The following is a 14,772-nucleotide window of genomic DNA, read 5'->3' as shown; positions in this document are numbered from 1 at the left end:
TACCTGATGAATAGGAGGCACAGCTGCAGTTCTTCTGATCTTTAGCAAAGCACCTCTGATGTCATTTCCTTTTCTCCTCCGCCTACGTGAAGTAAATTTTAACACAGTTTTTATGCAAATTAAAGCATTAGCCACCCAGGTGACTGGATCCCCTAATTTAAGAAATATTATTGTCTTCTGATCCCCTAATTTAAGAAATATTATTGTCTTCAGCCTAGAAATTATCAAAGAAAACCATTACTGAGTCCTGGCATGGGAAGTAGGAGGGGAATAATTAAGGAGGCATTGCAAGCACATTGATGGATAAGGCAGTTTGCAGACCACGAAAGAATGGTTCTCCAAATGAGTATATGTAGATTTAAAAAAGAAAAGGTTGAGGTTCCATTTGTAAACACCTTCTATGTGTGACTATTCATAAGATTGTCCATAAGATAAGACAGATACCCACACCACATAGTTTTATAGTTGCTGGAAATGTATCTCCTGCAATTATTTTCATATAACATGGAATACTTTCATTAACTGGTTGCAGCAGGTTTAATCAGACAAAAGAGATGGTTTTAACATCTCTTCAATACCTCACCATTACTAAATATAGTAATCATTTGCCATATGTACAGCACATACTTGGAAACCATAAAAGCATAATAGTTCCTAAAATCAGTTCTTAATGTCTCTCAAAAATAATTGCTCCCATTACACGAGTACCTCATGTTCTTATACCTCATATCTCTTATATTGTTAGCAGACTCTTTTAAAGAGCTTTACAGTTGCAGTATTTAACGTTAAGGATTTGATTGGATTTTTTGGCAAATGAGAAACTCTTCTAAGTTATAGTAGCTTCAGTTTTCTTAAGAGTTGAATTTTGCCAGATGTCTGTGCAGTGTAGGAGATGACCTTACTTGTTTTCTCCATAGCTTTATTATGATTTGCAAGGATCTCCTAAAATTGAAACATCTGACATTTTTTTAATAAATTGTACTTGATCATGATATTTTTAAATATGTTCTAGGATTCTATTTGTTAATATTTTAGTTAAGATTTTTATAACTATTCATTAGTGAGATCAGGCAATAGTTTTCTTTTTGTGCAACCTTTGTCAGGTTTGGGATTCATAACTTTTCCTTCTTTTTCTATGCTCTGGGATAGGTTAAGTAGTAGTGCAGTTATCTGACTTTTAAGTATTTGGCAGAGTATCCACTGAAAATACTGACCCTTTAGTTGCTAATGAGGAGGAAAGAGAGAAGCATGATGTGAGAGAAACACATAGATTGGTTGTCTCCTACACGTGCCCCAATGAGGCTGGGGAATGAACCTGCAACCCAAGTATGTGGCATTGACTGGGAATTGAACCCACAAACCTTCAGTGTGCGGGCCAGTGTTCTAACCACTGAGCAGCAACGGCCAAGGCAAAAAATATATACGTTCTTAAAAAATAAAAGCACTATCTCTAAGTAGTAGAAAGATTGGTGATTTTTATCTACTATAAGTACTTTCCTTTTTTCCCCCCAACTTCTTGTAAGCCATATTCATTACTTATAAAATAAGGAAAAATGTGGGGAAAGTATTAAATTTGCACTTCAGAGTGAGAAATTTGATTTTATTAAAGGGAGAAACTATCTGGTGATAATTTTAAGTGAGCGACAAGAGAAAAAGCTTTTTAACTTACATTATTTATTAGTGTCTTGTTCAGAGGAAAGCATAGAGAATAATTTGCTCCTCAAAATTTCTTCTAAGCTTAAGAGTTCATGATTATTTCTATTTCTTCTTTTAACCAGAGTTATATACACACCTGGCCACACTGATGATCATATGGCTCTACTGTTAGAGGAGGAAAATGCTCTCTTTTCTGGAGATTGCATCCTAGGGGAAGGAACAACTGTATTTGAAGACCTCTATGATTATATGAACTCCCTAAAAAAGTTACTGAAAATCAAAGCTGGTATTATATATCCAGGTGGGTAATTTTTAAATCTGGTAAACCATTTGTGTCAGATGATGAGAAAGGTTCATTTTGATGTGTGTGTGTGTGTGGTGGGGGGGGGGGGGGGGGGTTCTTTGTCAGACATGTAAACTGCTTCTTTAAATTATAGCCCTAGCTCCTGTATAGCCATGCAATATTTTTAAAAAGGCCACAATTAATATTAATGACTTTTTATAAACATATGAGGGTTATTTTTTAATATCTGAACAACTATTAATGGAACTATTAAACAAGGAAAATAACTTACAGTGGAACAAGAAATTTTTTTCATTCCATAAGTGATCTTCAGTTTTGTTAATCTGATTTCTGTCATGGACCACATTTTAGCCATGTAACCATGGGTAACATTTGACCTTTGAGCTTTAAGTTGTTTTAACTCACACTATTGCAATAGTATCTTCCATATAAGCTATAAAATCATATATTTATCTAGATTATCCCGGAAAAGAAACCTGTCATTAGTATCTCAGCTGTCACTGCACTGCTCTGCAATATGAATCTCCACTCCATCCTGGAAGCTAAGAAACACACAGGGACCCCCTAACAATAGGGCCCAGAAGGGAAAAAAAGACTAGATTACTTTATTTTTTAAGTCCTTCTAACTTGTTCCTAACCAAAGAGCCATGGAAAGATATGAAAATACAGTGTCTTTACAACCCTCCTATTCTCTCATGAGTTTCTACTGCTGAGGAGGTAGAAAACATACCCTGGGCATTTGGATTAATCTGTAATAATAAAAGCATAATACACAAATCGACCCAACGGCCAAACAGCAGAACGACCATCTGGAGTTCCATGACCACACTATGGCATGCACTGGCACCAGGCCAGCCAAGGCAGGTGCGATGCGATTGGTCGGGAGGCCCCACGATCGCCCCGCAGAGGGAGGCCCAGGCAATCGATTGGGGGTAGCGGGGAAGGAGGCTCCGCAATCGATCACCCCAAAGAGGCAGGCCCAGGCCACCGACCAGCGGGCAGGGCCTCCCTCTGCAGGGCATTCGATGGCGGGACTGCAAGAGGGCACAGGCCAGGCTGAGGGACCCCCCGTCCCTCCCCACATGCATGAATTTTGTACACTGGGCCTCTAGTATTATGGCATAAAAGGAATGGAAGCTGACAGCTATTTTTAAAGCAAAGAGAATTGGTGCACTCACATTTAAGCAAAGCTAATGAGAGGCTGCCTAGGAAAGGCCCATAGAGTGTTAGTTTTAGTGAATCCAGTGAACTGGCTTATTAGCACAGCAGGAGCTTATATGTAAATTATGTTCTGTAGCCATAGCTACCATATATTAAAGCCTGCTCCCCATCAGGTACCTGCAGGGACCTTTCCAGCCAACTGTGGTCCTCACAAAAACCCAGTGAAGTAGGTAGTGGTGTCCTCGTTGCACAGCTAAAGAAACAGTTCAGAGACTTTCGCAGCCTGGCAGCTAGTAAATGAGAGTCAGTATTCTAACAACACCCTGGTGCTCGTGCTTGTTACATGATAATAGGTTAGCCTGCTTCTGCATTTCTTTTCCTCGCATATTTTAAACATCCCTCTGGCAGACTTGTGTAATATATTAATTTGCACTGTTTTAAAAGAGCATGTAAATTTCAATATAACTTTATCCGGGTTGTCAACATTTCTGAATTACAAGCCTATACAAAAGATTCTTAAATTTTTACTGTGATTACTGTGAATTTTTAATAGCGTCACTTCCCTGAAGCTACTTTTACATTCCCCTTTTCAATCTTCTATAGCAGCGGTTCTCAACCTATGGGTCATGACCCCTTTGGCAGTTGAACGACCCTTTCACAGGGGTCACCTAAGACCATCCTGCATATCAGATATTTACATTACGATTCATAACAGTAGCAACATTACTGTTATGAAGTAGCAACGAAAATAATTTTATAGTTGGGTCACAACATGAGGAACTGTATTTAAAGGGCCAGAAGGTTGAGAACCACTGTTCTATAGGTAAGTGTAGCACAGTGGTAAGAGACGAGTCGGTGAAAGCTCCTGGGTCAGAATCCCAGCTCCACTCCTTAGTTGTGTGACCGTGGGCAGGTTAGATACCCTCCTTATGTCTCAGTTTCTGCTACCAAAAAGGGATAATAATAGTACCTACCTCTTGGGATTCTTGTAAAAAATAATGTATAGCATTTAGAGCAGGCCTGGCAAATAATAAGAACTCTATAGGTGGGTGGGAGGAGATCAACCAATGAACTTGTATGCATATATACATAACCTGTGGACACACAGTGGGGTGGTGTGGGCCTGGGGAGTGAAAGGAGGACAGGAGAGGGGTGAAAGGTTAATGGGGGGGAGGGAGGACCTGTGTAATACTTTCAACAATAAAGATTAAAAGGAAAAAAAATAAGTACCATATAAATATTGCCTATCATTACTGTTGTTCCTGTTGTTATTGCTATGTTTTTATTTTATACTTTTTAATGTACACAGTAGCATTTTATATAGTTTTGAAATAATTGTCTAATGTATTTTGGCATTTAGGTAATTTTTAAGTCTTATATCTATATAGTTTTCCAAATAATTCTTATTTGTTGTGTATTTAGTGTGTAATACATCATATGAATTCTTTTTAAATAAAATGAATGAATTCCAGTTATACTTAATATTTTTTATCTGGTTGAAATAATTTTTATAATTATTCTAATTCAGGACATGGCCCCGTAATCCATAATGCTGAAGCTAAAATTCAACAATACATTTCTCACAGAAATATTCGAGAACAGCAGATTCTTCAAGTATTTCATGAAAATTCTGATAAATCATTTACAGCAATGGATCTTGTAAAAATTATTTACAAGGTAATTTTCTAATCTTATTTGTACATAACCACAATTTTATTAGAATAATCTATTTAATAAACTATAGGTATAAAAAAACTTATCACCTCCCAGGACAGAATAAGTCTGTTAATTTTATAAGTAATGCCACTTGTATAGTTTTGAAACCTCAACTTCCTAGAACACAGAAATTAAACAAAACCTGGAGAACAAAAATAACCATTCTAAGCCACCATTAAACCATATACTTCATTCTGTAGCAGATGGTTCCCAACAGCATGATGATGAAGTTTTGGAATGACTTGCATGTTGGTCTAGCCATCTTGATTACCTGTTATAAGTGAGAAGAGGCAATCTGCTCGAGACAGACACTGGGATACAGCAGTGAGGACTAGCAGCGATGCCTGACAATGGAAAAAGTACATGTAAAGAACATGAGTAGAGAAATTTAGTGCATAGAGAGAACCCCTCACTGCGATGGCATCTGAGCACATCACTATATGGCAGCACTACTAACTAGTATGTGGCATTCGATTAGTATAATTCAGTTTTTCAGCAAATGTTTATTAGACACCTGCTGAATAGACAGTATAGCTTAGAGCTTAAGAATGTAGGCTTTGGTGTTAGATTACCTGGGTTTAAAAACTCCCACGACCACAATCTACAGCCAGAAGATACATGAGATTGTACCTGAAGATGAGCTGCGGCCAATTACATTTAGGCAGGGGCCTTAATATCCTAAAGGCCCAAATTATCAAAAAAAGATCATCAGTCAGTGTGCTTTGTTTTAAAAAGGGAGGGATGATAAGGAAGGAAGGAAAGAAAAAGGAGAGGAGAGGGGAGGGGAGGGGAGGGGAGGGGAGAGGAGGGGAGGGGAGGAGAGGAGAGGAGAGGAGAGGAGAAGGGAAGAAGTAAAGGGAAGGGAAGGAAAGAAAGAAGGAAGGAACGGACGGATTAAGGGTTAAAATGGCTAAGGATAAAAGACTGCCATTGGCAAAAGGATAATATTTAAATTCTGTGAAAGAGTTCATTCCCTCATAATACTAGGCTAGAGTCACTTGAAACTGTTCATTAGTACATTGGATTTTTTTTTTCTTTTTTCATATAAACATATTTTTTTATTGATTTCAGACAGGAAAGGAGAGAGAGAGAAACATCAGTGTGAGAGAGAATCATTGATTGGCTGCCTCCTGCATGCCCTCTCCTGGGGATCGAGCCCACAACCCGGCCATGTGCCCTTGATCAGAATTGAACCTTGGACCCTTCAGTCTGCAGGCCGATGCTCTATCCACTGAGCCAAACCAGCTAGGGCTTTTGGGGGTTTTTTCTTTTGTAAGTACAGACAGAACTCTGATAACTCTCACAGATAAGTCATCATTAAGTACCTGCCCATGCCTAAATACTGGTTTAGCATTCAGAATTGTCTTCAGTTGTGTATTCCCTGTGTTTATGTGTGAGATACCTGTTGCATATAGAATGGCATTAAGTATTGCAAAGGATTTATTCATTCAACAAACATTTATTGACTGCCTTTCATGTGCCATACACGGACTAAAACAGAGATATAAAGATGGCTACAGATCCCTGCCCTCAAAGGACTCAATTCATGTTCAACACAAAGTTGTGTTGATGAAAAGGAAAAGTGCACTCATTTAAAAAATAAAATAAATAAATAAAAAACACCAGCCGGCTTGGCTGAGTGGTTGAGCGTCGACCTATGAACCAAGAGGTCATGGTTTGATTCCCAGTCAGGGCATACGCCCGGGCTGTGGGCTAAATCCCTGGTGTGGGGCTTGCAGGAGGCAGCTGATCAATGATTCTCTCTCATCATTGATGGTTCTATCTCTCTTCCTCTCCCTTCCTCTCTGAAACCAATAAAATATATCATTAAAATATATTTAAAACAACACATACTTGTAATACTATCATAATAGCTCCCATTTTTTAGCACATTTTTATGTGGTAGACACTATTTAAATGCTTTACCTTAACAAATGTGATTTGAGGCACCTAATTCAAATACCTCAAATTTTTACTGCATAACGATACAATTATTCCAGTTTAATAGAATAAAAAACTAACACAGGTCTGACCAGTGTTGCTTAGTGATTGAGAGTCAACCTATGAACCAGGAGGCCACGGTTCGACTCCCAGTCAGGGCACATGCCAAGGTTTCGAGCTCTATCCCCAATGGAGGGTATGCAGGAGGCAGCCGATCAATGATTCTCATCGTTAATGTTTCTCTCTTCCTCTTCTCAAATCAATAAAAATATTTTTTAAACTGACTCAGAAAGTGTAAGCTAAGTAACTTTTTCAAGGGCACAAAACTAGCAGATGTCACATACTCAAGTATCAGATGTCAGATATTCAAATCTTGTTTCTGTCACAACAGGCTTCCTCCAAGGCCTATGTACAATATGTCAGGGCACAAGGAAAGAGGGATAAATTCTACCGATGAAGGTGTAAGATAATGAGGCTTCTCTGGAAAAGCTTCAGAAACTTAAATCATTTAATTGGATCTAAACAAGGAAAGATGTGTTTAAACGCTGGGGGTAATAGAAGAGCATTGTGTGTGTTTGAAATCCCATGAAGAAACCACATATGAATGCATTGATGGTCAGGAAGGGAGGCCCAGGAAATGAGTCAGGAAAGACAAGCATAATCAGGTCATTAGAAGCCTTGATTGTCATGCTAACAAATTTGAGCTTTAGCCAAAAACCTGGGAATGACCAACCACTCAAAGATCTTGGGCAAGAGAGTCACATAATGCATTCTAGAAGATCACACTGGTGGAGATAGTATATGGTACTGGAGCTTAAAGGGGAGTTTAGGGTTAGAGGTTTATATTTGGGAATCAATGCGTGATAGTGCTGTAGCAAGTTGGGTTAGTAAAAAAGAAAAGAGCCCTGGCCACTGTGGCTCCATGGTTAGAGCATCAGCCCCTGCACTGAAGGGTCTTGTGTTTGATTCCTGGACATGGGCATGGAACTGGTTGCAGGTTCAGTCTCCAGCCCTGGTTGGGGCGCATGCGGGAGGCAACCAATTAATGTGTCTCTTTCACATTGATGTTTTTCTCTCTCTCTACCCCTCCCTCCGTCCTTTCCACTCTCTCTAAAATCAATGGAGAAAATATCCTCAGGTGAGTATTAACAAAAAGAGAGAGAAGAGAGTCAATGATACAATGCACTGTAAACATCAGTGTTTAAGAGAAGTCCAAAAAAAGTATCCAGGATGAAAACTAAATGTGAAAAGTTATAATCATATAACCTAATAAATAAACCATAGGGCCAATGTATGTAGCATCATCAAAGCTATCTAGAATAATTTTTACATTTATTCATTCATAAAATATTTAGCTCCTACTGTGTGCCATTATGCTAAGCTCTGGTGTTCAGTAGTAAACAAACCATACTGTTGCTATCTTTATGGAACTTACAGTCTCTTCTATCTATAGCAGTGGTTCTCAACCTTCCTAATGCCGCGACCCTTTAATACAGTTCCTCATGTTGTGGTGACCCCCAACCATAAAATTATTTTTGTTACTACTTCATCATAACTGTAATTTTGCTACTGTTATGAATCATAATGTAAATACCTGATATGCAGGATGTATTTTCATTGTTACAAATTGAACATAATTAAAGCATAGTGATTAATCACAAAAAACAATATGTAATTATATATGTGTTTTCCAGTGGTCTTTGGCAACCCCTGTGAAAGGGTCGTTCGACCCCCAAAGGGGTCACGACCCATAGGTTGAGAACTGCTAATCTATAGAACTATAAATAAGAATACAGTGCCTGAAGCAAGACATGTACAAGCTGAAATAGTTTTGGCTATTACTATATAAAAATGAATTTAACAGGAGACATTTATAATAGTGTCAACAATAAAATAAAAATTTTTAAATGAATTTAAGTTAAAGTTTTCTCCTTTTGTTGCATTTCTTTTAAGTTTCAAAAGGATTAACTCTGTCCCTTTTAAAAAAAAAAAAATGGCCGAAACCGGTTTGGCTCAGTGGATAGAGCGTCGGCCTGCAGACTGAAGGGTCCCAGGTTCGATTCCGGTCAAGGGCATGTACCTGGGTTGCAGGCATATCCCCAGTAGGAGATGTGCAGGAGGCAGCTGATCGATGTTTCTCTCTCATCGATGTTTCTAACTCTCTATCTCTCTCCCTTCCTCTCTGTAAAAATTCAATAAAATATATTTTTTAAAAAAATGTTTCCTTTCTCTTTTTTAAGAATACTCCTGAGAATTTACATATCGTGGCTGAACGTAATCTCTTGCTTCATTTGAAAAAATTAGAAAAAGACGGAATGATATGTAAGTACACTTCTGAATTTTCTTTTACTGCCAGCACTTACATTTTTTTTTTTTACAAATGAACTAGTTCCTTTTAGGAAAAATAACACCCATTAGAGTCCTCCCTTGAATATCACTATAAGTTAAAGAGACAGGCACTAGAAAGGTCAATAATGAAAGGCCAGTGGGCCACACGTGGGAACCAAACACTCGCACAGGAATTAGAATCTTGCTTAGAGGTTCCAGACCTCACCCACCAGAATGACAGGCAAAGGCATGTAGTGGAAAATAGCTTCTCTTCTCCTAGACCACAAGATCTACGAAGAATTTTACATGTAGAAGATTTGGGAACAGCTAAAGGTTTTAGCAGTCCTAAAGGTAGTAAACTCAAAGGTATTAAAGCAGTCATTCTACAATTGTTTACTAGTGTTAGGTTAATTTGTCAAATTAAGAATCTTTATAAAAGTTTAATCCTTAAAATCAACTGGTCAAAGATTGAATTTGCCCTGACCGGTTTGGCTCAGTGGATAGAGTGTCGGCCTGCAGACTGAAAGGTCCCAGGTTCGATTCCGGGCGGGGGCATGTGCCTTGGTTGCAGGCATATCCCAGTTGGGGGGTGTGCAGGAGGCAGCTGATCGATGTTCCTCTCTCATCGATGTTTCTAACTTTCTGTCCCTCTCCCTTCCTCGCTGTAAAAAATCAATAAAATATATATATATATATATATTTTTAAAAAAAGACTGAATTTTGTGTAGAAGCTTCATCATTGTTCTTAAATATACAAAAAAAAAAATACCAACTTTATATTGAGCAACAAAATTATTTTAGGAATGAATGCTTTTTTTAGCCAGAAAATAATTTAAAATCCAGTGAATTTGCTTATCCACTGTTAAAATTTTACTCTTTTTCTTTCCACAGTTAGCAACATGGATCCTGACAAGAAATGGAAAGCTCAGCTTTAGTTTCATATTAGTGAAAGTTCTGTTGTTTTGTTTTTAGAGAATGGTATGTTTTCTTAACTATTAATTATTTATGGAGATTATAGAGTATATAACATTTAAAATAACTCTGCTTATACTTTAAAATGATGTCATGTTTTCAAATATATAAATTATACTTTACATTTATGATATAGAATATTTATCTAACCTAGATCATGTAACATTTTACCAAAAATTCAGGAACCAATAGTTTATCCACTTACAATTGATTAAGTAAAATGATTACTTTAAAAATAATAAAACTTATATAATTTAAACTGGATATTATTCTTGAAGATTGGTTACCTATTACCAGTGGCCAGTGGTACTATGTTCTCTAGCTGCTTTAGTAATTTCTATGTAACCCTTCCTTTTCTGCAACCCTTGTCTATATCTTCAGATGATAGGTTTGTTTTCATGTTTCTATCGATTATATCATGATTATGTATTCTGTAGCCCTTTATCATGTTTACTTTCTTATAATGATACTAGAGGCCCAATGCACGAAAGCTGTGAAAGGGGCTCGGCCCTCGCAGCCGCAACAGCCTGCCTTGGACCTCGCAGCCCCAGCTTCGTCTGGAAGGTCATCCGGCTGTCCAGTCTAATTAGCATATTATGCTTTTATTATTATAGATTCCACAAGTGATTTATGTATATCAACTTTGGGTAATTAAAAAATATATTCCCAGTTAAAACCATTATATAATAATTATTTTTGTAATCCATGAGTATAACCAACTTACTTTCCTAGTTTAGGGTTTAGTATAGAAATAGTCATAAACATATACAGTATATGAATTATATACCAATTCTTTTATTGATTAAGGTATTACATGTGTGTCCTTATACCCCCTTGCCTCCCCCCCCCCCCCCCCACTCATCACCTCATCCCCCTGGTGTCTGTTCCTTTTTATAGCAGCGTAGTATTCCACTTACACCAATTTTTTTAATTAGAGGATTATAAGACAGTGCATTTTTATATAAGTAATGTTCTTAAATAGTGGTTAGGTTCTCAGTGTGGCCACCAATGCTTATTTAACCCACAAGGTTATCAAACCACATTACTAAAATGAGCTCAAAATCCTGAAAATGTATTTTCTGTACTCTTTCCTAAGATAAGACTTTTAATATTTTTTAACTCCCTCTTTCTGCCCTTTTCCCCAAGACCCTAGCATTTTCATACTATTCTGAATACCTACTCTCATGCCCTAGAGCAGTGATGGCGAACCTTTTGAGCTCGGTGTGTCAGCATTTTGAAAAACCCTAACTTAACTCTCGTTCCGTGTCACATATAGAAATTTTTTGATATTTGCAACCATAGTAAAACAAAGACTTATTTTTTTTGATATTTATTTTATATATTTAAATGCCATTTAACAAAGAAAAATCAACCAAAAAAATGAGTTCGCGTGTCACCTTTGACATGCGTGTCATAGGTTCACCATCACTGCCCTAGAGACCTGTTGAGTTCCTGAAACCTTCCCATATTACAAAGTAATTGTGAATTCAACAACAAAAAACAAGCTACCCAATTCAAAATTGGGCAAAGGACTTGAATAGAAACTTCTCCAAAGAAGGTATACAAATGGCCAATAAACACATGCAAAGTTGCTCAGCATTACTGATGATTAGGGAAATGCAAATTAAAACCACAATGAGGTGCCACTTCATGCCCATTAGGATGGCTATTATTTAAAAAAGAAAATAGGTGTTAGGAAGGATATGGAGAAATTGGAACTCATGTGCATTTCTGGTGGGAATGTAAAATGGTGTGGCGTCCATGGAAACAATATAGTGGTTCCTCAAAAACTTAAACATAGAACTGCCATATGATCCAGCAATTCCATTTCTGGGTATATACCCAAAAGAATTGAAAACAGAGACTGGAGCAGATATTTGTACACCCAAGTTCATGGCAGCATCATTAATAATAGCCAAATAGTGGAAGCAACCCAGCGTCCATTGAAAGGTGAGTGAATAAATAAAAATGTTGTGTATACAAACACTGGAATAGTATTGAGCCATAGAAAGGAAGGACATTCTGACATATGCTACAACATGGATGAAACTTGAGACATTACACTAAGTCAGCGATTCTCAACCTATGGGTCGCGACCCCTTTGGCAGTCAAATGAGCCTAAGACCATCCTGCATATCAGATATTTACATTACATTAGGATTCATAACAGTAGCAACATTACAGTTATGAAGTAGCAATGAAAATAATTTTATGGTTGGGTCACTGAGGAACTGTATTTAAAGGGCCAGAAGGTTGAGCACCACTGCACTAACTGATATGAGTTGATCACAAAAGGACAAATATTATATGATTCCACATGTATAAGGTACCCAGAGTAGTCAAATTCATAGAGACAGTAAAATGGTAGATGCCAGGGATTGGGGGAAGGGAGAAGTGGGAATTATTGTTTAGTAGGTAAGGAATTTCAGTTTGGGAGGATGAAAATTCTAGAGATAGATGGTGGTCATGATTGTACACAAACAATTGAATGTACTTAATGCCACTGAATGGTATACTTGAAATGGTTAAAATGGAAAATTGCCCTAGCCTGTTTGGCTCACTGGATAGAGCGTCAGCCTGGGGACTGAAGGGTTCCAGGTTCGATTCCCATCAAGGGCATGTACCTTGGTTACAGGCAGGAAGCAGCTGATCGATGTTTCTCTCTCATCAATGTTTCTAACTCTCTATCCCTCTCCCTTCCTCTCTGTAAAAAATCAATAAAATGGAAAATTAAAAAATAATACCTATAAATATCCTCCCCAACACCAGCACCAAAAAAGAAAAAAATCAGTATTCCCATTCCCTAAGTATCGCACATATCAGCAAAATCTAGACAAGATATCTGATTATAGAGAAATCTGAATGTTTAGTTACCTCTTACTAATAACTTGCTTCTCCATTCTTTCTGATCAAATCAGAAAACCTAATTGTCATTGTTATGCCCCCTCCCTCATCTCATACCCAATTCTTTACCAAGTACTAACTATTCCACCTCTAGAATTGCTCACTCCCTCTTACTCCACCAGCACTCTTTAGTCCAAGCCATCATCATCTCTTATCTGCACTACTGCAGCAACCCTTAACTTTGGTCTTCCGGCTCCCATTCTTGGAGGGAGTTAGGGAACAGGGATGAGAAGGGCATTCAGAATGGAAGAAATCTAATGCACAAAGCCATAATTCCATATCACTGTCTGAAGTACCATGGTACACTTTAAGCTGCAAGTAGACCTATTGGGAGAGGGGTGATAATGAAAGGCTATCAAACATATTGGTAATTGAAAATGTCAAGGCAACGGAACTTGAACAAAAACAATGGCATTCGTTAAGTATCCACTTTGTGCTGGGGACCGGATCAGGCACTGGAGATAAAAGAACAAAAAAAGAACAAAAGAGCATCTCTGCTCCCTAAAGAAACTCATTTTCTGGTTGTGGGGACACACATACAATATGGAGTGCCACGTTTGGAGTAAAGGAAGAGTCTAACCTGGTTGGGTTGTAGAAAGCTGCAAGAAGCCTGAGCTCAGTCTTAAACGATGAGCAGGTGGCAGCCAGAAGTTAGGGGTATTTGGGAGGTGAGAATTGTTCCACTTGGAATAGCATATGCACATAAACAGATATGGCAGAGCATCATGTGGTTGGGAAACTAATTTATGTGGTTAGACTATATAGTTGTGGGCTGAGGTTTTAGGAATAAGAAGAATCTCATGGGAACACACAAAGCTCACAGGAACCAATCTGACACCCAGCCATGCCTCACACAGGCTGGAGTACACAGAAATTTAGGAATCATTTTGTTGCCTCCTCAACAGCAAGAGTTTGTCCCCAGCCATTATGGTGATTTCATTCCTTTTTGTTTCTGTCACCCCGGCCTTTATCTCCCATTCAAAACACGGAGTAGGTTTGGATTACTCATAGCTTCTGCTTACCCATTTTCTGTTTACTCAACAGTATCTACATTCATGTCATCACTTTGTCTTCTCTGCATATCTTCATCTTCTGTCTCTCTCATTGATGTTCCTATCTATCTCCCTTCCTCTCTCGAAATCAATAAAAACAAAATTTTTTTTAAAAAAAGAATCCCTACGAGAAGACTACTAGTCAATTTTTCCATTTTTTTTCCTATGATTCTTTAAGATTTGAATCCATTGAGTATCAATCTTTTCCTCTTAAGGTGAGACTAACATCTATTCTCTTGGCATGTGATGCAACCTACGTTTTAGATTTTTCCAAGGATTGAAGAAAATTTTTCACTAGAAGAAGTTCTCTGTCTTACACCACAGAAGTTCTCCCAGCCTGCTTTGTGGAAGTAGATTGATTATGCTTACTTCTCCTTCATTTTTTTAAAAATTGCAAAAAATGCCTACCACAAGTGGGATATCTCAAGATTTTATATCTAAACCTGAAACTGAGAAATATTGTCAACCATCCATTCACTCAGAGCAAAAATGTGGTCTTGGACCACTTTTATGGCACTTATTACAAATGCAAATTTCTGGTGCCTACCCAGATTTACTGAACCAAAATGTCTGAAGAGGGCCAAGGAATGTCATTTTTCCATCGGTTATTTTCCTACATCAATTATAATAAGTATTGTGTTGTTTTTTTCTTTATCCAAGGTTAGAATGAGGTACATACATATAAAACCTCTCTCTGTTTTTTCTTAATGCTATTGAGGACAGCTCTGTCTTATTATT

General features: G+C 37.7%; 1 protein-coding gene across 1 annotated transcript in view; it reads left to right on the top strand.

The window, feature by feature from the left end:
• The window catches only part of LACTB2 (lactamase beta 2), a 29,090-nt gene extending 18,336 nt beyond the window's left edge, over positions 1 to 10,754 (top strand). Inside the window, exons 4-7 of the mRNA XM_036338506.1 lie at positions 1,779 to 1,957; positions 4,650 to 4,798; positions 9,019 to 9,100; positions 9,998 to 10,754. Of these exons, the coding sequence (XP_036194399.1) occupies positions 1,779 to 1,957; positions 4,650 to 4,798; positions 9,019 to 9,100; positions 9,998 to 10,041 (454 nt within the window). The 3' untranslated portion in view covers positions 10,042 to 10,754. The remainder of the gene's footprint in view (positions 1 to 1,778; positions 1,958 to 4,649; positions 4,799 to 9,018; positions 9,101 to 9,997) is intronic.
• The last annotated feature ends 4,018 nt before the right edge of the window (positions 10,755 to 14,772 follow it).

Source organism: Myotis myotis, unplaced genomic scaffold, assembly GCF_014108235.1.
Source record: "Myotis myotis isolate mMyoMyo1 unplaced genomic scaffold, mMyoMyo1.p scaffold_m19_p_16, whole genome shotgun sequence".
Lineage (NCBI taxonomy): Eukaryota > Metazoa > Chordata > Mammalia > Chiroptera > Vespertilionidae > Myotis > Myotis myotis.
The sequence above is the reverse complement of the archived record's forward strand: the minus strand, read 5'-3'. Positions and strand labels throughout refer to the sequence as shown.